The sequence below is a fragment of the Sceloporus occidentalis genome, unplaced genomic scaffold (assembly GCF_023333645.1).
Source record: "Sceloporus occidentalis isolate IW3139 unplaced genomic scaffold, rSceOcc1.0.p SCAF_3, whole genome shotgun sequence".
Classification (NCBI taxonomy): domain Eukaryota; kingdom Metazoa; phylum Chordata; class Lepidosauria; order Squamata; family Phrynosomatidae; genus Sceloporus; species Sceloporus occidentalis.
The window spans coordinates 181514412-181539400 of record NW_028316983.1 but is presented as its reverse complement, the minus strand read 5'-3'; the positions used below and the strand labels follow the sequence as shown (position 1 = coordinate 181539400).

General features: G+C 38.6%; 1 protein-coding gene across 2 annotated transcripts; it reads left to right on the top strand.

Moving 5' to 3' along the window:
- Position 1: 1 nt before the first annotated feature.
- LOC149317177 (mRNA cap guanine-N(7) methyltransferase-like) lies at positions 2-22280 on the top strand. Of its 2 annotated transcripts, none has more exons than XM_089516967.1 (12): positions 2-116; positions 3065-3311; positions 4579-4797; positions 5373-5493; positions 6393-6515; positions 10050-10165; positions 11464-11645; positions 12853-13017; positions 16174-16291; positions 18204-18305; positions 20103-20136; positions 21366-22280. In XM_089516967.1, exons 1-12 carry the CDS (start codon positions 43-45, stop codon positions 21401-21403), a joined length of 1539 nt encoding a protein of 512 aa, XP_089373093.1. In that variant the 5' UTR covers positions 2-42; the 3' UTR covers positions 21404-22280. The 2 variants fall into 2 exon arrangements, with proteins under 2 accessions (XP_089373093.1, XP_089373094.1); XM_089516968.1 differs by lacking the exon at positions 2-116 and adding an exon at positions 2514-2603.
- The last annotated feature ends 2709 nt before the right edge of the window (positions 22281-24989 follow it).

Sequence of the window (24989 nt, the reverse complement as noted above, 5' to 3'; positions counted from 1 at the left end):
CTTTCTGGGGAGGAGGAGGAAGTGAGCGGGGTTTGACCCCGGATGCAAAACTGTTTGTCGTCCGACGTCGTCGTCGCGCCTCTTTTCTCTGCGAGCGGGACATTCAAGCGCGGAGGGTGAGGAGGGACGGGAGCGGTGCGGGGGGCGGCGGCGGCCTTCTTCGCCTCCTGAGGGCGGCAGGCGGGAGAGAGGGCTCTTCCAGGGCTCTTTGGGGCCTCCTGGCTGTTCAGGGCCAAAGGCTGGGAGCTCATCAGAAAGGACTGGGTGCCTCCTCTAAGGCTGGCAGGGGCTTGGTTTAAGCTGGGAGACCAAATGTCCTCAGAACCGCAACGGAGGACGGGGGGGGGGGGCACCGCAAAGATAAAATGGAGGGCCTGTCCAAATTGCATTCATTGGGGGGGGGTTAATTATTTAATTTTTAGATTATTTTTTAACCCTTTAAATTTTATACGTTTAAATTTTTTATTAAACTATTTTAATATTTTTTTAAAAATGTCATTTTTAATGGTTTTTTGTATTGTGAGCCGCCTTGGGTCCTGTTCTGGGAGAAAGGCGGGTTATAACTGTAAATATAATAATAATAATAATAATAATAATTATTATTATTATTTTATTTCTTACCCACCCCTCCTCACGCCTCGAGGCAGGTTAAAAGACAACCATTACATGAAATACACATATTAAGCAGCATAAAATACACATACTAGGTGATCTATGCAGTATTTCTATCACGATACATAGAACAATTGTGTATGTGTGTGTGTGTGTGTGTGTGTGTGTGTGTGTATGTATATATATATATATATATAGTATATAAGTCCATGCTTCTTTGTGATGTCCAAAATGAAGGACGTTTTGGACGCCGTCCTGGACCAGGAGGTTGAAATGGAAGACATGTCCTTGAAAAGGAGGGCCTGTCTGGATGTAAACTATATTAATAAATAAATGAACCAGCTGAGGAGAAAGCCGTGATATAGATTAACTCAATAAATAAATGAACTGGTTGCTTAAAGTTGGGAGAAAGGCATGCTGTAAAATCAGTTGGTTCTGGCTGCATCTGCACTGTGGAAATAATCCAGTTTGAGACCGCTTTACCTGCCTTGGCTCAGTGCTGAAGAATTCTGGGATTAGTAGTTTGTTGTGGCACCAGAGGTCTGTGTCAGAGAAAGCTAAAGGTCTCACAAAACTATGGCCTGTTACAGACTGCCAAAATAAAGCTGCTTCAGGTCTCTTTGGAGGTATGCTGTTTAAATGATGCATGCATCCTATGAATCCTGAAGCTGCACCAAAGCTCCACTCCAGTGCTTAAGAATGGAGTGTGGCTTTGGCGCAACCTCCGGACTCTTAGGACCCATGCATCATTTAAATAGCATACCTCCAAAGAGACCCGAAGCAGCTTTATTTTGGCAGTCTGTAACAGGCCAAAAATTCCCATAATTCCATATCATTGAGGAACAGCAGTTAAAGTAGTGTCAGGCTGGATTATTTCTGCAGTGCGAATGCAGCCAAAAATGAAGGCTGCCTAAAGCTGGGAGAAAGGCATGATGTAAGTTAATCAGTTAGCTGTGTGAGACATATAGCAAAGTCCAATAACATCCAACATCCACCAGATATTGATACCTTATTGGCCCAATAAAGATATCGCTGTTTGGTGGATATTGAATGTTATTGGACTTCTCCAATATTTTTATTTGAGATATTGCGAGTGAAAACATGATGCAGTGCATTTATTTCAAATGATTTATTTTAATTTCTAAACATTAACTTTCTAACTTTGGACACATCTTCCCCCCCCCCCCCTTCAAACTACACACCACTGTCCCGAAATCCTGATAGACCAATTAATGGTTGAAAATCATTGAGTTAGAAATAGAGCCCGCTCCTGTTTTGGCCAGTTCACACTGAAATCCCAGTTGCTTGCAATGTGATGCATGATTATCTGGAGTAAACCTGCATGGAGTTGTTGGATTGTTAGACAAGATGAAGTAGAATCATAAAATGGGAAGAGACCACAAGGGCCATCCAGTCAAGCCCTACTCTGCTGTGCAAGAACTCAATCAAAGCACCTTTGAGAGATGGCCATCCAGCCTCTGTTCAAAGAAGGAGACTCCACTATACTTCAAGGGAGTGTGTTCCACTGTCAAGCAGTTCTTACTTTCAGGAGGTTCTTCCTACTGTTTAGGTGGAATCTCTTTTCCTCTACTTTGAATCCATTGTTCCTGGTCTTATGCTCAGGAGCAGCAGAAAACAAGTATGCTTCATCCTCAATATGACACCCCTTCAAATACTTAATCGGGGCTATCACCTCTTAACCATCTCTTCTCCAAGCTAAACATACTCCCAGCTCCCGAGGTCTCTCCTCAATAAGACATGGTTTCCAGGCCTTCACCATTTTGGTTGCCCTCCTCCGGGCACACTCTAGACGTAGTGGAATGGGTGAGACCTAATGGGGCAGTTTCTCCTTCATATTTCCCTGGTGGCCTCTTAATGGCCACAGAATGCTTTTTGATTTATTTTGGTAGGTGAGGTAAATGGGGGCGAGATAAAGTGGTGTATCCTGGAAGAAAGACTCGTTATAAACTTCCCATCTGACCTGTTGCTAGGTAAAGGAAAGCATATCACTGCCTGTTTGGGATGATATCTGTAAAAGATCTGTTTCCATATGAGTTGTTCTTGTAGTATAAATGCCATTTTTGGTTGAATGGTGAATATACTTTTAAGTTTGAGAATTTTTTAACATTATTGTAGTAATATCCATACACACACGCATTAGTTGGTGTAGGTGTTACCATCGATTGATGATTTAATGTTCTCATACTGATTTTTTGAAAATCTGCCTTCAGCCTGTTTTAGGGAAGAGGGCTAGTTAGTCAAATGAGTGTGTAAATTTGATTCAATACATAATTTGAGTTTTGTTTAATGTATGAAGTACTATAACGTCAATATCAACCATACAGTGTTAAAAATGTGACATTTAGTGGAGGTGACATTTGGATCTGAGGTCTTATCTTTCATTAACAAATAACAGTAGAATGAAATAACTTCTCTTTACATTTTATTTAAGAATAAACTCTGTAGCTAACATGTCTGAAGTACTGGAAGGGGAAAAGAGGAAAAGAAAGAAAGTCGAAGAAGCTGACAGTGCAAGTGCTAAACAATCAAAGGCTGATTCCTCTATATTTGAAAATGTTGATAAACCTTCAGATGAAAAATATGGGGAGGAGCAAATAGGAGATGGGGATGCTACTGGTGACAGAACAAGAAATAGAAAATGGACTGATGAAACCGAGGAGTTTCAAGCAAAGAAAAAGGTAGGTTTTTGAGACAGCACTTTTGAGACTTTGCTGTTTAAGCAGCTCAGCACTGTAGGCAAAGAATGTATGTGTATTTTAGATAAGCCTGTATGATAACACATAAAATCCTAAATGCAGAGTTGAATTCTGACTGGACTCACATTATTCCAGTCACCACTTCCTTGCTTGCTGAAATGTGAGGTGATGTGTGGGTTGTCATAGGTGCCCATATGTAGAAGTGCATCCAGATAAGACAGCTGTGTGTTTGTTCATCTCTTGATGGTGCGCTGTGCTTTTGTGGTATGACACAGCATCACTGTGTTGGGTGTTATTTGACTGCCAATATTTGAGCAGTCAGCAACTGTGGGATATCATTTAAATTACTAGATAGCACACTGTTTAGTGTAATTAATGGGAGTGAGGAAAGGGGCATTCACAGTTACAGAATCCAGGATGTGAAACTCTGTTCTCCTAAGGTCTAAATTGCCTCTTTCATTTAAAATACTTAATTGACTTTTGTTTCAACAGGTCTTTGGCTTGCTTGGTTTTTTTTTAAAATGCTACTTGTTGTAATGACTTTTTAAGAATTACTATATTGTGTTTTTTGACTTACGTTTGCTGTGACCTGGATTTAAGTATAATTTAGAATTTTGCTTGTTCTGAAGGAATGGGTCTGGAAACTATTTTTACTATTCCTCTTCCCCTCTGTTGCCTCATTCCTCTCTGAAAAGCTGAGAAAGCCACTAGAGCAATATGGAAGATGTTGGAGGAAAAATAAGTGAAAATTGCCTTTGTATTTCCTTGTTCCAGCATGGAACCTCTGACATGGAAATGTCCAGCCCTTTCACAGAATTGTTTTAGGGATCTCTCTTGTCAGGTGAAATAATGGCACATATACATCCAGAAATTAGGGGCTGTGCAGACCAGCCATTAAGCCTGGCCTGGGGGTGGAGTCGGGGCATGGCATCATATGACATGACGCAGCACCAAAAGAGTGCCTTAAAGCCGCGGCTATCTCATTTTTTCCAGGGTAGAAAAAGGAGCTGCTTTTTGCTGCTCCTTTTAGCGCCCTGGAAAGGCCAGATCGGCCCCGATCTGATGCAGCTGGAGATGGCTGCAGGCCGCAGTCTGCACAGACTGTGTGTGACTTAATGAGTGTCTCTAGATTTTTGTATTTCATTGAGCTTCAGTATGATAGGTTGGCTGAGAGATATTGAATTGATGTGCTTCTTACTGGAGCCAGGGAATTTGGGTTTACAATCCCAACTTGTCATTCTTATTTCAGGTTGCTGTAAGTAGTACTGGGTTTCCAGAGGATGGAAAGGACTTGGCTGAAGAAACAAATAGAGAAACTTTTCCAGACTCTGAGATAAAGCCTGTTAGTACTGTAGAAGATAATAAAACAAATAAAGAATATTGTGACACAACTGAAAAAGAAGACTCCAGTACTTCTGAGAGCAGAAGAGGAGAAAAAAAACGAGAAACAGATTCTGAAAAGAAAAAAGTAAGTTTTTCAACAATATTTGTTCTTATTAAGTTATGTTATGTGATTTCCCTACCAAAACAGTGATTCACTTTCACATTGGTTGTAAGTGTCATGTTAATTTTACTATGCTATTCACTTTATAGAGTTACTGGTATTTTACAAATTTTAGTAATTTTCACATGAGAAAAATTCACACAATCTTGAGCCATAAACTAGTGTTAAATGCAAAATGCAGAAGGGCAATTCACTATAGAATTCAGTTCTGTTTTCCTGGTTTGACATGTGCAAACTAGGAACTGTGGTTTAAATAGATTTCATTTGTTAAGCAAGTCAACAAAACAGGGTTTTGTGTGTGCCTTGTGCTCTTACTTGTAATCGAAAACAATGCTGGTACTTCCAATGATTTTTAGTCAGTATGGTCTCACGCAGACGGGCAAAAGAAGCAGCCAGAGGCCACTCCCTCCCGATTGCTGTGGGACCATGACAGATTCTGCTGTCTTGAGGCTGGCTGCTGCTGTGTGCTTCAAGTAATAACTGAATGTATATCAGATGATACATTTTGTGCATTGTCTTTCATTTTGTGTTTTATTCAGCATACAGAAGCTGTAGCTGCACACTATAATAAGCTTGAAGAGGTTGGTTTGCAGCAACGCAGTCTGAGTCGCATTTTCCATCTTCGGAACTTTAACAACTGGATAAAGAGTGTGCTCATTGGTATGATTGTTTTTTTTTAAAAAGCATATTAACGAGTATTCATATATTCAGATGTTTACTTCTTTGGTGTAAGGTGAAAGTTACATATCTGATAGAATTGGCTAAATTGGTGTTAGTCTCAGATTTGATCCTTGAAACCAAAATTCAAAGTTAAATAAGTACTATAATTATTCATATTCTGAGTTTGTACACCACTTTTTAGCACGATACTAGTTACTACTGCTATATAATTCTTAATACAAACAACCACACATGTCCATCAGGGTCCCTGTCCCTATCATGGTTTTGAAAACATGTAATTACAGTCGGCCCTTCTTATACACGAATTTTTTATACACAGATTCAAGCATATATGGTTTGAAAATGTTCCAAAAAATATAAATTTCAAATAGCAAACCTTGGTTTTCCATTTTTTATAAGGGACACTATTTTGCTAGGTCATTATATTTAATGGGACTTGAGCATCCACAGATTTTGTTATCCATGGGGGATCCTGGAACCAAACCCAGCGTATAACAAGGGTCCACTGTATAAATCACAACTTGATAGTGAACTAAACAATAATATTTCATTAGTATTTACTTTAAGGGATGACCAGACACAGGTCTTTTAAACACATTAGTTATAGTCACAAACCAGAGGATTCAGTGACGTGAGCAATTTCCCCATGTTTTGGCATCTGTGTTACAAAAATGCTCATATTATGAACTTATAGGATTGCATTGTTAGTATTTTTCCATTTGATTGTTTCAAACAAATGAATTTGCCTTTTTAAAGTGAGTATTATATTTTGGTATTTAAATTATTTGTGTGATTATTAAAAGAAAGAACAATTACTGAGGGGATGCACTGTCAAGAAACTGATGATTTACCTACCCCAACAATTGTGTTTTTTCCAGGTGAATTCCTTGACAAAGTACGAAGGCGAAAGCAAAACATTACAGTGTTAGATCTGGGGTGTGGTAAAGGTGGAGACTTACTGAAATGGAGAAAGGGTCGAATCAGTAGGCTTGTGTGCACAGGTAAGAAAGTAAATGAATTTTATAGGAGGTACGCACAATTTCTGGAATTTACATGATTTATTTAGTACTTACAATATTTTTTCCAGTTGCACAGAAAAATAGAGAGATGTGTCAGATAGTTTGAAGATGTTGAACTATCTAGCATTGTAGCATTGTCTGATTCACTAGACCACAGGTTGTTGTGCTTGCACATTCTGTAGGGCTTAGTGGAAATTCTTTGGTGTAACTAGTTGGCTATCTGGTACAGGGATGGCATAGGTAAATATTTCATGCTGGGGAGAAGTGTGTAGGATAGCAAAATGCTTATGTACCTATATCTATGCGACAGTCAAATATACAGTGGTCCTTTTGTATAAGCAGGGGATCTGTTTGCATATGCGAAAAAGTGCGGAACCTCAAGTCCTATTGCTTCTAATGGTAGTGCGCACCTGCTTGCCATTTTGTCCCCCTGGGCTTGCTGTTCACGTGAGCTCAAGTCCGTGGGTGGCAAGCCTGTGTATGACGCAGGCAGACTGTACATTTACCAACACAACTGAACATCCACATATAACTTTGCTTGGTTTCTTCCTCACCATTAAGAATCACAGAATTGTAACTAATCTTCATGTTAAGTCCACTGATACTCACAGTTTCCTGGAATGGAGATTTTGCACATTTAAATATTATCTACAGCTCAGCTTTAAAAATCAGACACAACTGTAATACAGTAGGGCTTCTGTATCCAGGCCTGCATGGCTGCCATGCATGAGTCGTACAAGTTCAGGTACAGCTCTGCCCCCCAACTCCCCTCTTTTGGAGGGGGAAGAGGTCCCTCCTCCTCCCCCTCTTCAAAAAGCACAGGCCCTTGCGGCCCAGGGAGCCTTCTCCTCCCCCTGGGAGGTTTGCTTGGGGGATTCGAACTCAGGTCTCCAGAACCAGCCCTTGTCTAGCGGCTGAATGGATCCTGGATGCCTGGGGACAGAGGAGTGGGGGTGGAGGTGGCGGGGAAGAGGGATAGGGAGCAAGCAGATGTGAGGCAGGGAGCGGAACAGCAGTCCCATCGTCTCTGTGGCCACGCCACCATTAAGAGGATTGGGACTTTAACAGCTACAGATTTGGGTATCCAGAACGGATCCTCCATGGATACCCAGGGCTGACTGTACTGAATCTAAGCAAAAACTGCTTAAAAGAGTATTCAACCATTTGTTGTTAATTGCCCTCACATCAATCTCAACCCATGGCGACTCTGCTGATGAGACATCTCCATGATCCCTTGTTCTCTGCTATTCTGCCCAATTTTTGCAAATTCATATTTGTGATCCCTTTCATAGAGTCCATCCATCTAGCATGTGGCCTTCCTCTTTTTCTACTTCTTTCCACCTTCACTAGCATTATTGTTTTTTCCAATGAGTTGTGCCTTCTCATGATGTGGCCAAAGTATGACAGTCATAACTTAATTACCTTGGCTTCCAGGGAGAGTTCTGGCTTGATCTGCTCTAGGACCCATTTGTTTGTCTTTTTGGCCGTTCGATTGGAATATCATCTGTTCCTGGACGCTTGTTTTTTTCCATTTCTCCTATTGCAGCTTCCACCTTGCTTTTTAGAATTTGGGGTTCATCTTCGTCCCATCTGTCTCTTCTGTGTATTACATCCAATATCTTTTTATTCATTCCTGGTTTTGAATTATATTATTCTTATTGTCATAGAGTGTCCTAGTCCTTGGTTTGAATTTTCCTTTGATTTTCCAGATCTTGTGAAATAGATCTCTTGCTCTTCCCTTTTTGTTTTTGTCTTCTGTTTCTCTACATTGGTCATTGTAGTAATTTTTTTTATCTTTCCACACCAACTGTTGTAATGTTGCATTCATTGTTCTTAGTTTGTTCCTATCTCCCTTTTGTTTTTCTTCTTTTCTTTGCTTTATTGCTTGTAGTGTTTTATCTGTGATCCATGGTTTTCTTTGTTTTTGTCTACTGAAAGTGTCTGTCTGCATTCTTCTTTTATTATGTCCCTGCCTTCAGACTATAGTTCCTCTGGTTAGTGGTCTATTATGCTTAGTGGCGCAAATCTGTTTCTTATGTTGTCAGTAAATTCTGTTGAGATATTATTTATATCATATTTTGGTATGATGACTGGTTTTATTTTCTTCTTGAGTTTTCTTCTTATTTTTGATATGAGTAGTTCGTGATCTGTGCCACAGTCAGCGCCTGGTCTAGTCTTGGGTAATAGAAAAAAGCTTCATCATCTTTTGCTCCTGGTTATATAATTTATTTATTTTATTTTTATCCCGCCTTTCTCCCAAGTTGGGACCCAAGGCAGCTTACACACACTCACACACACACACACACATCAAAACAGCACTTTAAAAACAATTAAAATAATCCATTTAAAACAGTAAAACATTTTAAAACATATTTGATTTTCTTGTTGGCCATCTGGTGATGTCCATGTGTATAACATTCTTTCTGGTTGTATGAATAATGTGTTAGCAATGCATAGGTAGTTGCCTTCACAAAAATCTATCGGATGCTCACCTGCTTTGTTTCTTTTGCCTAATTCGAATTTACCTACTGTTTTTGATTCTTCTCTGCTTCCTACTTTTGCATTCCAATTGCCTATGTCAGTTTGACATCCTGTGTTGGTGTGCTATCAATTTCTTCCTCTACTCCTTCATAGACTCTATCAATGTATTCTACAATATCACTGACTAAAACATTAAGGGAGAATAAAATTTTCAGTGCAAAAAATACGAGTTGAGCAACAGCCAACAGTGCGTTCCATTTGTGGTGAATTCTTATTCAGCGTCTCTTAATTACAGCTATCACGGAAAACTATCCATTCTTAACCATTTTGAATGACTTATTAAAAACCATTAAAAAGACTCCTCTTGCTTTTTGGTAGCCAGAAAATCTGTGGAGATTGTTTGCATTTTCAGGACATTTTTTATCAGCAGTTACAACTCTGCAGTCCTGACCAAGAAGCTGGAGCATCTAGTGGCTAGACATTTTTAATTTAGAGCATCAAAACACAGTTTCATTTGTCAGTGTTTGGTACTGAAGTGCCATCTATTTTGAGGACCTGGGGGACGGGGGCGGGGAGAAAATGTTTGGATTAATGACTTAAAACTTTATGAGGCCTCATCTTGGACCATAATACGTATATAACATTGTTTTGGAACACTCCATCTTCTACTTTCTTAAGTGGCATGTTGGATAAAGTTTTCTTTTACTTTGCACAGCTGAAGAACATAGATGGTGAAACATCCTGCTAACACACATTAATAGTTCAGTTAACTAATCATACAATTTCTCTCTTTGTGTATACATATATTTTGCATGCATGCACAACAGAGCATGGTTTGGTGAATTTGGGAATATCTTACAATATTAAAACATTATTGGACTTGAAATCAAATTCCATTGGATTGAGAGGGATGTCCTTTTGATTAGAAGTGTATAAGATTGCATGGTAAGCCTCCAGTTTATATAGACAACCCTATGTTTCCTTCCACCTGTATCATACCTTTCTGAAGTTTTTGTTACTCATTTTTAAAAATAGATATTGCTGGTATTTCTGTACAACAGTGTGAGCAGCGGTACCAAGATATGAGAAACCGTGGTCGTCACAATGAGAGAATTTTCAGCGCAGAATTTATAACTGCTGACAGCACAAAGGTATAGTAAATTCATGTTGTTGCTGTTGTTGTTGTGATGATGATTTCAGGTACCTTGCATTAGTGTGTAATTTTAGAAGTACTTAAATGTGATTTAAGGAAAACCTTAGAAAACACCATGTGTAGAGATAAGCTAGGTATTGCAGATTTACATTAAAATTGTTGCCGGTAACCATGTATTTTATCATATATACTATATGTAATACTGTTGCATTATTGAAAGGGAAAGGAACTATTAATATGAAACACAATGCTGTGTGACTTGCTTGAATGATATGCCTTGAAGAATGATATTTGTGCACAAACTGAATGCAAAAATGTTCGTATGTCTACATGTTTCATGCAGTTGTGAGTTGTAGATGGGAAAAGAGGGAAAGAAATGTTTAAAAGTATGTTGCATCCACTTGCTACAGTACTTGTATTCCTGTGATAATTATGCCATCAAAAATTCAAAATAAGTTATTGAATTATGTTTGCTACATTTATAACAAGTATAAATATAAAAATACAATATAAGTATAAATTATAACAATTGTAGCTTGTTCAGAGGCCAGCTTCTGCCTCCATCATTGCAAAAACCACTGCACAGTTTCCAACTGAAATTGAAATTGGACATGATGTCACTCCCAGTTTCCACTTACTTTTTTTCTTTAGGCCATTCCTTTTTTGCTTTCGGGATGTTGGGAGACTGATTTAAAATTCACTACTGCTCCTAGGGTCCTCCAAGGTGTCTAGAGAAGCCTGGAGGCTGAAAAACTACCATGCTTCACAATCCACCACTCTTGTACTATATAATCACAAATTAACCTGTTAATTATTTTTATGAAAATGACTATCTCCAAAGGATGTGTGTTCTTTTTTAGTACAGTGGACTCTTGATATCTGCTAGGGTTTGGTTCTATGGCCCCCTGTGGATATCAAAATCTGTGGATGCTTACGTTCCATAAAATTCAATGTCATAGTAACATAGTGTCGCTTATATGAAATATGAAAGGTTTGCTTTTGGGGATTTATATATTTTAAAAATATTTCCAAGTCATGGATGCTTTAATCTGTGGATAAAAAATCTGTGGTAATGAAGTGCTGACTATATAAAGATATGTGTGTACATTCTTAGCATTTACCTCCTAATAAAACAATTAATATTAAAGGATGCAAAAGTAACATGTTAATTTACAGGTTTTGAGTTGGAAAGAGAATGAAGAATAATCAGAACTTTTCCTAGTTTTCAATACAGTTTCCATGGTTAGTATACCGTAGTGAGGGAAATTATTTTTAATTTTCTTGTATTTGTCACAGGAACTTCTGTCCAAAAAGTACAATGATCGGCACATGTACTTTGATATCTGCAGCTGTCAGTTTGTGTACCATTATTCATTTGAGACCTATGAGCAAGCTGATATGATGCTCAAAAATGCTTGTGAACGGCTTTCCCCTGGAGGATATTTCATTGGCACAACTCCAGATAGCTATGAACTTGTGTAAGTGTGGATAAATGAAGAATTTGCTGAGAATTGGGAGTAGAAGTTCTCAGTGCTTCCTGCATAAATTTAGAATTAAGAAGAATACTTACAAAGATAGGCTTGTTGGGCAGTAGTTGGAAAACCTTTTCCTGTTGTACTGATAATGGTGAGAAATAGCTGATCGCTCATATTATTCACTAGAGTAGTTATGATGTTAGATTTCCTACCTGTCTTGTCTGTCTTGAATTTTTTGTCACATAAGAGTTCGAAAATGGGGTAGAATACCAAGCCAGAAATATTCCAAGACCTTAGGAATTTTCATACCCCTGAGTTCAGATCGGCATTATATGCTGGCCTCGGGGCAGAGTTGGGTGTGGTGTCTGCATGACACATGCCCTGACAACCCTGTCACGCCACACGCCCAACTGCACAGCGTGCAGTGTTATGGTGCTCCTTTGGTGCTGCGTCCAGGTGCCTTTTCCCCAGCGCAAAAAGGAGTGGAATTTTGCTGTTCCTTTTAGTGTCGGGGAAAGGTCGGATTGGGGCTGTGGCAAGTAGTTGTGGCAACCTTGTTCTGACTCTGAAAGGGGCTGCAGCAGGCCGCTCCAAAGGGGTGGTCTATTTACCACTAAGTCTCCAGTCCCCTTATTTATGAAGGTAATGGAAGTCAGTGTTTTCATTAATAACTGACAACTTGAGGCACTGTTTCAGGACTTTGTTTCCATTTTGTAGACCTCTTCCCACTGAGTGCAGCAGAGCAGTACTGCCATTTCCTTAATGTTGAGATAATTTACCTTTCAGCACCAATGCCAGAGAAGCTATTGATGCTTTTTACATTTAGGTGCCATCCCTTGTACTACATGGTCACGGTGGGAGCACTAAAATGGGACCAGAACAAATCTGCAGGAGGTCAATAACTGAACCAATTTACTTAAAAGCAAGGCTTATAAACAGCAATGAGACTGGTTAACCATTTTGAAGATTTATTTCAAAATACAGTGCTATTATGAATAATACATTTGATAGAGGGTAAAAGAATTTATTAGTGCAAGGATCCTATCATTATTTCCCCAAATCTTATTTCTTTAGTAATGTTAGTGATGGCATTGACATTGGGTATATCATGCTGTTTTTCAGTTTCTCTCTAAAGGGCTAAGAATGCCAAAAACCCTGGTTTTATGTTTTTCTAAAACTTTATTTCTGTTTTTAAAATGTATTACTGTAGAAAGCGCCTTGAAGCTTCACAGACAGATTCATTTGGGAATGAAATATACACAGTCAAGTTTCAGAAGAAGGGAGAATATGACCTGTTTGGTTGTAAATATGATTTTCACTTGGAAGGAGTGGTTAATGTCCCAGAATTCCTAGTTTATTTCCCACTGCTGATAGAGTAAGTTCTTATTTCTAATGTTCACTTTTAAGTGGAAAAAATGGCTGTTATAAATGCTTTGGCTTTTTAAATCTATGGTATGAGTAATGCAGGGGTAGGCAATCTTTTTGAGCTGGGGGCTGGGTTGCTGTCCCTCAGACAACTGGGGGGCCGAAGCCAAAAAATAAATAACCTACTTATTTGAGCAGGCTTACCCCTGACCTCTGCCCCAGAATACTTCCTCCCCCCCCCCTTTTTTCGTGGTCAGCATTGTTTTGCCGGTATGAATTTTATGAATTGTATTATTATTATTGTATTGTTTTAACCAATTTTGTATAGTTGTAATGTTATATGCTGCATATTTGTTGTACACCGCCTTGATTTTAAGAAGGGCGGTATATAAATAAAATTTTTATTATTATTATTATTATTATTATTATTAAATAATTTTTTAAAAAAATTATATATATAAATAAACCAGGACAAATGTAGGACAAAATTTTCAAATGGAAGACACTTTTTTTAAAAAAATGGAGGACACATGAAAAAATTTGCTGATTTTTAAAAAAATGTTAATATAAATGCATGTTTCTGAGGCTTCTATAGACAATTGCCCCCCAAAGGCCCCGGCGGCAATCGGCGGCAGGACTGGGCTGGGGCTGGTCCCAAGGCCTCGCCGGGCCGCAGGTTGCCTACCCCTGGAGTAATGTGTAGTTTGGACCTTCATGTCCTCAAATATAGATGTTCTGACCTTTCATTGTATGTCTTTTCTGACTGCATTCCTTTCATTGTAATCCTTTGTAATACTGTTTTTTTAAATCAGTTATTCCAAGTGTTGCCATACACTTACCACAGTTTCTACATTTCACATGATACATTCCATAGTTTAATGATTTACTAACAAATTTGGAACTAACTTCCAAAATCCGTTTACACAGTACAGTATATACATTTTTAATACTCTCCTCTCCCACTGTCTCCCCTCCCCTCAGAGAAGAGTCAATTTATTTATTATAATTTCCTTTAATTTCGATTTAAATAATCCTATTTGTTTCCTTGCACCTATATTCACTATACAGTATTCCTATATTCACAATCAATATCCTTTGTAATATTGGTGTACTTCGTTCTATAATTCTGCTGTGATTGCTTTCCTTATTTCCAGTGTACCCTGTGTTCCAGTTCTGCTGCTCTGTTGTGTCAGACTCCCTTACTCTTCATCATTAAAACTCACATACTGCAAAAATATAAACCAACTGTGAGAAGGGTAGAAGTGCTCTTTATTTCTTTCCATCCTAAGATGATGGGTATCAATGCTATGAAGCTAATGATTTCCAGATGGTTGAAAGCATGTATCCATCTATGCTGTGATTATGTGCACACAGCATGACCTAGGAATGTCTGGGCACATTCTACAAGATGAATGGCAACATAAGCAGCCTTTCAAATAACATCTTCGTTGAGAGAAGTATGTGAAGCTTCGGGTTGGAAGGAATCATCATTGTTCATAAGGCGTTATAAGAGAGAGTAACATAAGTCTGTGCACGCTGCTTTTGGATGCACAGTTCTTCAAGCAATTCTAAAAGATTATAGTAGCTAGAGCTATAGATGAAGTAGGTACATCCCATTATTGGATGACTGGAGGAGCAATCCACTGTCACCATGGGTCTGCAAAAGACAAAACAAAATCCCCTTTCTATCTTTTAAGCTTCTCTGTTTAAATATCTACTCTATTGAACAAGGCTATATAATAAAAATTGGAGGAGAGGGGAAATCATTGTTCTTAACTGAAATTTTTTTTAGATTCTGGTCTGGAGCTGTTGGTTTCTGGGAATCAACCCATATATTGTGGATTGCACCTCCTGTCATCTAAGAATGTCATCTAATGTCCAACCTCTCATTTTATTGGTGGTCAGATCCCTGTGGTGAGGGATTATGGGAATTGCAATTCAGCAGCATCTCAAGGGTGATACATTTACTATTCCTTTTTTACCCCACAGTGTCTACTTGAGACAACTCAAAAACAGCCAGTCACAATATGGTAGCTATATGGCAGCAGAGGACTGAGGTGGACTTCAGTATTATCAGCTGGCAAGTGGTGGCTGAAGTGGTTAAGATGCTGACTCTGTTGATAGCAAAATTGGCAGGTTGGCAGTTCAAGGCCCAAGTGCCACGTGATGGGGTGAGCCCCCATCACCAGTCCTAGCTTCTGCCAACCTAGCAGTTTGAAAGCATGCAAATGCAAGTAGATAAATAGGTACCACTCCGGTGGGCAGGTAAACAGCATTCAGTGCAATCATGCTGCCACATGATCACAGAGTAGTCTCTGACAACACTGGCACTTTGGCTTAGTAACAGAGATGAGCAACGCCCCCTATGGTCAGACATGACTTGACAACCTTGTCAATGAGGAATACCTTTACCTGGTTACTGATAGAATTTTATATTGATAATATAATTCCTCTTTGGAAATAACTAAATTCTTTGCCACAGTTATTTCCTTGTAGTACTGAGTTCCATAAGGCAGCTTTCATCAAGTCTGAGGAGGTGTTATGACTAAGCTGTTCCATTTCAGAGGCTCTAATGGGAGGTCTATCGAATGATTAAAAAAGAATGGATGCAAAAGTAAAGCTATTCTTAATTTGGTTTTGCACCATTCTTTATCAGTCACCCTGTATATTGCTTCTAACAAATTATTATCTGTTGTGCATTATTTCTGATTTGTTAACACAATTTCTCATGTGCTGCTTCTTTCTTTCACCTGTCTCTTTAGATAAAGATGAGCTACTGCACTGAGGCAACCCGAAAGTGGGCCTAATGATTGCCATCCCTCAGTGTGGGAAATGCTGATCGCAGATATTTGTGGGCTAGATTACATCTCCTTATGCAGTTTTGAAAAGGAGGTTATGTTCAGATGTGGCATAAAGTGCATATAGAAGAATTGTTGCCATTTTCTGTCAGACCATAAGGTGTCACTATGGCACAGAATAGCATAATGTGTGTGTATGTTCCTTCAGGTTGCTTGTCTACTTATGATGATACCATTATTTTCATAGGTATAAGAAAGGCAAGGCATACTCACAGGTGGTTTACCAGTTTCTTCTGTAATACTTTCAAATACTAGTGATTTTGAACTAGTTAAGTACCAGTATTTTAAATAAAAAATATTGTTTGCAGAATGGCAAAGAAATATGGCATGAACTTAGTCTACAGAAAGACTTTCCGGGAGTTTTATGAAGAAAAGATTAAGAATGAGGAACATAAATTACTTCTGCAACAAATGCAGGCCTTGGAGGTTAGTACTTAAAAGTACAGATGTGCCCATTTGTTGGCCTTATCAACTATACAGCTGCTTTTTAAATACATGAACTTTACTTAAAAAAATTCTTTCTATTTACCATACCTGTGCTATTTTGCATTTTAATAGAATTTATTTTCCCCAGTCTGATCATTCTGTCAGTATCCAGTCACCTTTCAGAATAAAATACTGTGTTCACACTACACATTTTTTCTAATGTTCATTTTGAAGTGTGTGTTTTTTGATAGCAACAGAATTGATTCCAAGGTAATTTCTTAGAATCCATGCAAGACTTTTGTCATGTTGCAGCATCAGTGCCTTATTGCTGTTGTTAAACTCAGTGAGGTTGTATGGATGCAGAACAGTCATGCATTCCTGTACACATATACATAAGTAAAGGAGTGTTGGAATTAATGGTGTAAAAGATACTCAAGGAAAAATATGTTGGGAACTAATGTTTATATCTATGTCTAGACAAATTCTAAAGAATGGTCTGAGGGCACATAATGTAGAAAGTGAGTGATTTTAGGTCTGGTTACTTCCTGAATGGAATAGCCTTGAAGCATGTTGCATTCCTTCTTGAATTCTATTATGCAAGATAGCAGGGATATAAATGTAATAAAATAAAGAAATATACCACATTTTTAGGAATCAATGGAATAGTCTTGTTTTCTTGGAGTAATCAAAAAATATGAAAGCTCAATATGCTTCATATAATAGAAGAAGTTGCAATGAATATCAAGACATAACTTGTTTCTTAATCAATGTTTACTAACTACTTTCCAGATTAAGGAAGGAAAAGGCTAGCAAGTTTATGGAAAATGTGTGTTTGAATGCTCATAGAGACGAACCATGATGTGGTGAAAATATATAGGGAGAAACATCTTGGTGTCTCATAATGCTAGAATCTGAGAACATTCAGTGAAGCTGTATAGTGACAGATTTAGACAAATGAAGTGAAATGCTCCACATAGTGCATTGTTAAATTCATTGTGGAATCCATTGTCACCAAACATAGTTATGACTACCAGACTGGATAATCTGAAAAGCAGCTTGGATAAATACATGGAGGTTGCAGCCATCAACGGTTACTATTCAGGATGGCTGCATTAGAGGCAGTGTGCCTCCATGGCTTAGTTCCTGGAGTGTGCAAAAGGGGGAGCAGCTCCTTTTGTATCCTGCTGGCATGCTATGGTTTAATGCATGGATGGACAGCTCTTGTTTTTTAAGGGTTTTATTGCCCTAGGAGCCTTGGGAGTGCCACACCACTGTAAAAATGTCAAATTTTGATTTGCCTTCAGATGCCCTTGGATGCTGTCTAGATGGGATGTGGGCATTTTTTGTCATGTTTTTGATCTCGACCTAACATGGACTTGGCAAAATGTGGCAAAATTGCCCCCAGCTTCCTCCCACATCTTGTGTGTTGGAGAATCCCCACCGATTTTGATAAAATGTTTTTTCTGCTTTTTTTTAATGAGGGGACACAAGAATGGCCTCAGGACATTGTAAGCATCATGTGGGCTGCACTTTGCCGACCCCTGGTTTAAGATAACTAGTGGGCCTGAACAGACAGGCCAAAATAAAGCTGCTTCGGGTCACTTGGGAGGTTTAAATGACACATGCATCTTAAGAGGCCAGAAGTTGCACCAAAGCTGCGCTCCAGTGCTTAGGACTGGAGCATGGCTTTGGTGCGACTTCCAGCCTCTTAGGATGCATGCATAATTTAAACATCATAGCTCTCAAGTGACCTGAAGCAGCTTTATTTTGGCCTGTCTGTTCAGGCTCTAGTATGAGCAGAATGTTGGACAAGTTAGGTCTTTGGTCTGATGCAGCATGGCTCGTACATTCTTATATATTTTATTGTCATCTTTTGACTGTATATGCATTAATTATTTAATCTCTTTCCCAGAAATATCCTGCAGATGAAAGTTCCAGGTTGACTTCAGATAATAATGAGGACTATGAGCATGCAGAAATTCTCAGGAAAGATGAAAAAGTAAAGCTACCTCTTGTAAGTAAATGACATTTCAAGGTCTGAAGCTCCTATCAGAATAACTGTATTGGTCTCTCTTTGTCATCATTAGAGCTGCTGCAGTGAGGCTCTAATATGTTACTTGCCTATGCAGACAACTCTTTAATCCTGTTACTTTGAAAGTTATGAACCTGGAAGGTAGAAGAAAAGGTAGCATGTTCCCTTGTTTAGTGCTTGGACTTCTTTTAAAAAAAGATGGATGAGTGTCTTTAGTCATAATCCAAAGTGCCCCAAATCCTACAATGTTAGCCTTGTAAATAAATATATAAATGTTACTAATCTATATAATTTACTAGGCTAGCTGCCCACAACATTGTAATGGAAAGTCATTTGTAACCCATCAGTGACTTGAAAATAAAAAGTGAACTTCGAATGTATAGGAATTGATTACTTGTGCATGGTGGCAATTTTTGCCTCCTATAGGCAAGCCGTTTGTGACACTGGTTAACCACTCAAAACCGTTCAATGTATGCTAAAGTTGGAGGGGATGCTCTCTGCTGAGGAAATCTGTTGGCAGTATTGGTAAACTATAAAATATAATAGTGGTAGTAGAGTAGCCCCTCCAAATTTGTGAAGCTAAGCATTGCAGGACCCCTTTGAAAGTGGAAAATGCAAATATCTCTAGGTTCCTCAAAACATGGCTGGGAAGGGGAAAAAGGGAGCTGCCACTGATATTGTGCTTCCTATGTGGATCACTCCAACCCAGGGTCCTCTGCCAGCCCACCTTCTTCCTCTCTCTCACAGATGAGGTGCATGTGGAGCCACCGGGTGCAGCAAAGAGAACAGCCTGGAAGGGAGAGCAATGGGGAGGCTAAGAGGGGCATGTGGGGAGCAGCACTTGTTTTCTCCTTGCTCTGCTGTGTGCCACCTCTGCCTTTGAGCTGGCTTCCAGGAAGGAGGGACTGAGGGCAAGCAGTGTGTGGCACAGATGATAGTGATGGATGGGTACTTTGTGGGCTGGCTGGTGGATGACCAGAATTGGGCTCACAGTTGCTTGCTCTCTGTTTTCAGGAAAAGTCACACATAATCAAATCTACAGTAGTTAAGCATGCAAGCATGGAGGGTTGACTGTAATTATACATTTGTTAATGCTCTAAACAGAAAAGACAGCATATGTTCAGAACAGTAGATAGTCACTAAAAAAACTGTTAAAAATTCATTGATATAAAAATATTATTTGTACTTTGCCCAATAATTCTTTTATTTTTTACTTTTTTAAATACAAGAAAAGCAGAAAATTGGAAAATAAAAAGAAATAAGGTCTGTTCACAAACCCAATACCTTTTTTTCAGTGAGATGTTCAAGACTTCTCATTGCTCATCCTCTGGCTATGTTTACTCAATCGTTCTTTCATCGAGAGCACTGAAGTGCAATAAACTATAGTTTGGTTTTTTGAAGTGTGAAAAGGCTTAGAGAAGAAATTGAATGATTGAAACTGAATCAGGAAGTGGAAACTGTTTGTGTTGTTATTATGTGCCTTCAAGTTATTTTCAACTTATGGTGACCCTAAGATGAACCTGTAAGGAAATGGCAAGTTTCTTCAGAGGTGGTTTGCCGTTGCCATGCTCTGAGACTGAGAATGTGATTTGCCCAAGGCCACCCCATGGGTTTACATGGCTGAGCTGGGATTCACAGTGGTCTCCAGAGTCATACTCCAGTGGTCAAACCACTGTACCACATTGGCTCCTTTCACTGTTTCTCATTGTACAAACAGTTAAAATGAATAGAACTGAAACATTATTTCTATTTGTAATCATTGAATATCTTTTTTTTAAGGGAACCTTGAGTAAATCTGAATGGGAAGCAACAAGTACGTACCATAAGCAATGTTTAAACATTACTGGAATAGTTTAACTGCTTTCTTCAAATGTCAGGTTTATGGGATCTTAAGATGGATGCGTTTCTCTAACAGGAGGACTGAGAAAAATCTGTGATTCACTGGATGTATGACTAAATCTTGATCATAGCTTTAGTTAGTGTACATATTTAAATGATCACATTAATTTTGCTGCTTGAGAAAGAGCAGTCTATATGAACTGATTTTGTAATACTAATACCCTGTTTACCCGAAAATAAGACATACCCATAAAATAAGCTGTGGCACGATTTCTAAGCATTTGCACAATATAAGCCATACCCTGAAAATAAGACATAGTGATAGGCCCAACGCGAAATGGAAGGGGATGGGAAGGGAGTGGAAAGATTGGGGCCAATGATTCTAAAGGAAATGGAGTCGCAAGAAATTCAGGATGGAATTCCAGATTTGGATGTTCCAGAAGAAGACAACTTAACTATATTTGAATAAATATAGATTGTTGTACCATACTTAATAAAAACAAGACATCCCCTCAAAAAAGCCATAGTGTGTCTTTTTGAGGAAAAATAAATATAAGACAGTGTCTTATTTTTGGGGAAACATGATATTTGTAAGTCTAAGGGAGATTATCACATTAGCGTCATTGCTATGATAGACCCAGGATGTAACTTTCTTTGGCATGGATCTTATCGTATTCACCTATTGCCAGTCAGTATGCAACCTGGGCTTCTCTTGCAGCTTTTCCATTCCAGGCACCCGCGGGGAGAAGGGGATGGGGTTGGGGCTCCTTCCTCCTCCCCTTCTTCCCGCGGCTGCCAGACAACTGTGGGGGGAAGGCGATGGGGTTGAGCCCTTTTTATCGTCAGGTGTTACATTCTGGACCCTCTGTGGATGAACCCTCTGTGGATGAAAACAATGTGGGACCTCAAGTCAGGTGGTTTTCAATGGTGACTTGCACTTGGTCATGTGCGTGCAATGCCATTAGTGGTAATGGGTCTTGCTGTTCATGGATACTTAAATCCACAGATGGCGAGCCCATGGTTGGGGAGGGCAGGCTGTACCGTTAAAAGGTGGGGCATTGCTGCAAGCTCTATTAGAAAAAAGCACGCACACATAGGTACAGGGTGTTTAAAAAAAGAGGTGAAAACTAGCAACAGCGTGATTTTGCAAAAATGTTTGAAGTGGAGGAAGGCTATTAATGGTCTGTCTTTCCTTTCCTTTAGGTATATACTTGATTTTTGCATTTGAAAAGCAACAGTAGAAGAAGAAAACAAAGAAAGTTGATGTGCTTGAGCATTCAAAGTGACAACTATTTTATATTTTTATGTTTAAGAGTGTTCAGGACACAACCGAACACACAAGCTTATGTATGGCTAATGGTTGCCTATCTGTGACAGATGGAATACTTGTGTGTAAACACATGAAATAGGAATTGGGATTACTTTTGGGTGGGATGATTAGGGTCCTCCTTTTTACAAATAGCAAGCTTTTTGAAACACTCAGGGTGTTTTCAGCCACACAATTGCCACTTATTGACCTACTTTATGGCAGCTATCACTGTATGATGGTCCAATTATAATATAGCTTCCATCCATGTGGTAATGCAACTGTTACCAAGGGACTGAGGCTTTTGGTAATGGGATTACCAGACGCTACAGATATTTATAGAGCTTTCCCAAAGTAAATTTTGAAGTAGTCACCATGCAGCAAATATTAATTTGAAATTTCTCATTATGAAATACAGCTGAACTGTATAAAGCTATGAAGAAGTACATTTTCAATTATTGAAACAAATGAGGTGGTATCCAGCACCCACTACAATCAGTAGGAAAGTTATTGCCCCTCTTTTGGAGCTATGCAATCAGCTGTCTCCTTTCAGAAAAGATATCCTTTTCAAGCAGTTTAAGTGAATGAAGGCAGTCTTGCATGCTTGTGAGCTCTGTATGCCTCAAAATGCCAAGCTTTGTTATTTGTTTAGCCTTTGTACATCTCCATTTCAAAGTGTAGTATTTTAACTGTTAAATAACTGTAGTTGGTGTGTGTGCTGGAAGAATACTTATTTGCTGTTTGTGCTCATTGGTGTGTACTTTCTTTTCACTGTACATGGTCAAGATTAAATGGATTTCAGTTTTGTGTTACTGATGTATCCGAGATGTTTTTTTTTTGTTTGCCTAGCTACATGCATATTTATTTAGAACATTTTGAAGTATGAAATGAACAAATAGAAAACAAAATAAGATGAAAATAATTTTGCTGGGTAGAATTGACTGTTATTTTGTGAGCCACTTCAGTGAAACTATATTGGCAGCAAAGATTTGAAAAGGAGTTATTTCCATGAGGGATTAAAGTTTTCAGGTCACAACTGCTTTGCACATAAGATTTTTCTTCATGGAAGTTACTTCACATACAGTGTACTTTATGCATCACTATGTGATTAACATATGGGTTTATTTTGCTATGAACACATAAGGGTACATGATTGTATGTATATGTATGTTTGTTGTGTGTAATATCTTGTTTCCTATTTTGAGAGAGGTAAAAGCATTTTTACTGAACCTAGTTCTTTCAAGTAAAGTACAGTGTTCCCTATACACATTCACTGGGGTTAGGGACACAACTCCCATGAAAGTGGAGTAAACACCTCTTTTTAAAACCTGAGACCTTCTCTCTAGGAATCTCCAGGTCCTCCAGCATGACATCTGGAAGAAGTTGGCCATAAAGTCATACTGGATGATCTAGAGATTCCTAGAGAGAACATATCAGTCACATCTGTGAATGATCAAACATGTAAAAGTCAAAGCTGTAAATGTGGGCCAGTTGTATAAGGAGTTTTTGACTACACCACTTGAGAGTGCTGGGAGAAGCCTATGATAAAAGTTTGCTTTGTAAAATAAAGTTGCTATACACAAGAAGCTAAAAAGAGAAGGGATTTAATTTAGTCCTCTCCTGAACTTACTAGTTTTCTTGTGTGCAGGTAACTTTGATGTAAGAAGACTTTAACAGTACAATTGCTTTCCTGCAATCTGAAATAGTAGTACATTCAAGAAATTGTTTTACCATCTCATTTATATACATAAACTTTCTCAGAAGACAGTGCTCTGGACACCACTGACAATTCTAAGCACAGTGTATATTTACAAGCTCTGCTGATTAATAATAGTTTTATTAATAGGGGTAACCTCACTCTGATCAAAGCCTACAGTGTGTGCATCCATACCTTTAAATGAGACATTTCAGGAATTATCATTTCTTGAGAGCTACCTTATTCTCCAGTCATCACAGCTTTGCCTAGTGGTCAGATGCCCTGACCACCAGTATAGGTCAACACTATTTGGCAGTTAAGTGGAGTATATGTGTTTGTGAGGCAGTGTTACATATAGACATGTATAGTTGTATCTTATGTGTTACAAATTTTAAATGAAAATTGAGTTTAGACCATCTGTTGAAGTGCAGACTGCCTTACATATTTTGAGTTGAGATGATGATCCTCTGGCATGCCATATCTTCATATGATAACTTGCACTTTCATTATTATACTTGATTGAAGTTTGGACTCTATCTCAGCTTAATTCTGAAATTTACTTGGTAGTGTTCAGGTGATTTTACCTATCTCACTTTACTCTGAGGCTAAACTGGGATTATTTTATATTAGGTAGAATACAATAAATGCATGTAAATATTAAAAATATGTTTAGTGTCATATAGTGTTAATTTTGCAATTTTTTTTTACTGTGAGCATTGTTCTTGGCCAGATCTTTAAAATATTTTTTCTCATTCTCACATACCCCATCATTGTCCAGTAGTGAAAGTTATGTCATGTTTAAATGAAATTCTAGGAAAGTTGGCAGTGATTTGAGAACCTGCCTTGAAAAAGTAAATTGGTTTTTCACACACTGTTTATTAGTTTTTTTCTTCAAAAAATAGGATTGATAGCTAAGCCAACAGATCTTAATTGTTTTTTGTGGGCTTTTCAGGCTATGTGGCCATGTTCTATGTGGCCAACATTTCTGATGTTTCGCCAGCATCTGTGGCTGGCATCTTCAGAGAATGCTTGCCTGGAAAAATGTGTGTGTGTGTGTGTGTGTGTCTGTCTGTGCTGATGGCAGGCCTCAGGCTGGTAGGCTAATGCAAAAGAGGATTAGTGTCTGCTAATTGGTGATCATTATCTGCTGGGAAAACCCCTGACACTGAATGGTTTCCCATTTGCATTTGCATTTACTTGTATTCTTTTGCCCAAGAACCTACAGCACATTATAAATAAATCTTAATAATAATAATAATAATAATAATGATAATAATAATAACAACTGGATTCATAACTGGTGAAATAAGAAAAAAAATATTGCCCTTACAGTTAAACATTTTATTTTTAAAACTGGATGCTATTTTTCCTAGTAATCTATAGTATTAGTTTAAAAATAAACTAACATCAACTTTTTAAAATAATGTATTTATTTTCTGTATTTGGAGAGATACTCTTTGTTGTTATCTGCCATCAGGTCAGTTTCTATTTATGGCATCCCTACGAATGAGGCCTCCAAGTCACCCTATCCTCAACAGCACTGCTCAGGTCTTGGAGACTCAGAGTTGTAGGAGTGAAATAGATTGGTGGAAGGGGTGGCTTGAAGCCCCTTCTGAAGCCGTATTGGGGCCGCGGCAACCGCATGCTGTGATTCCAATCTGTCTTGAAGCTGCCTGAAAAACGATTGGGAAATAGCTGCTCTTTTTTTGGGCAGCAAAAGCTGGATTTTCTGCTCATGCTACGGTCAGAAGTTGGCTTCATGATGCTCTGGTAATGTCTAAACACTGTACCATTGGAGTGTCATGAAGCCGCCTCCGTGTAAACA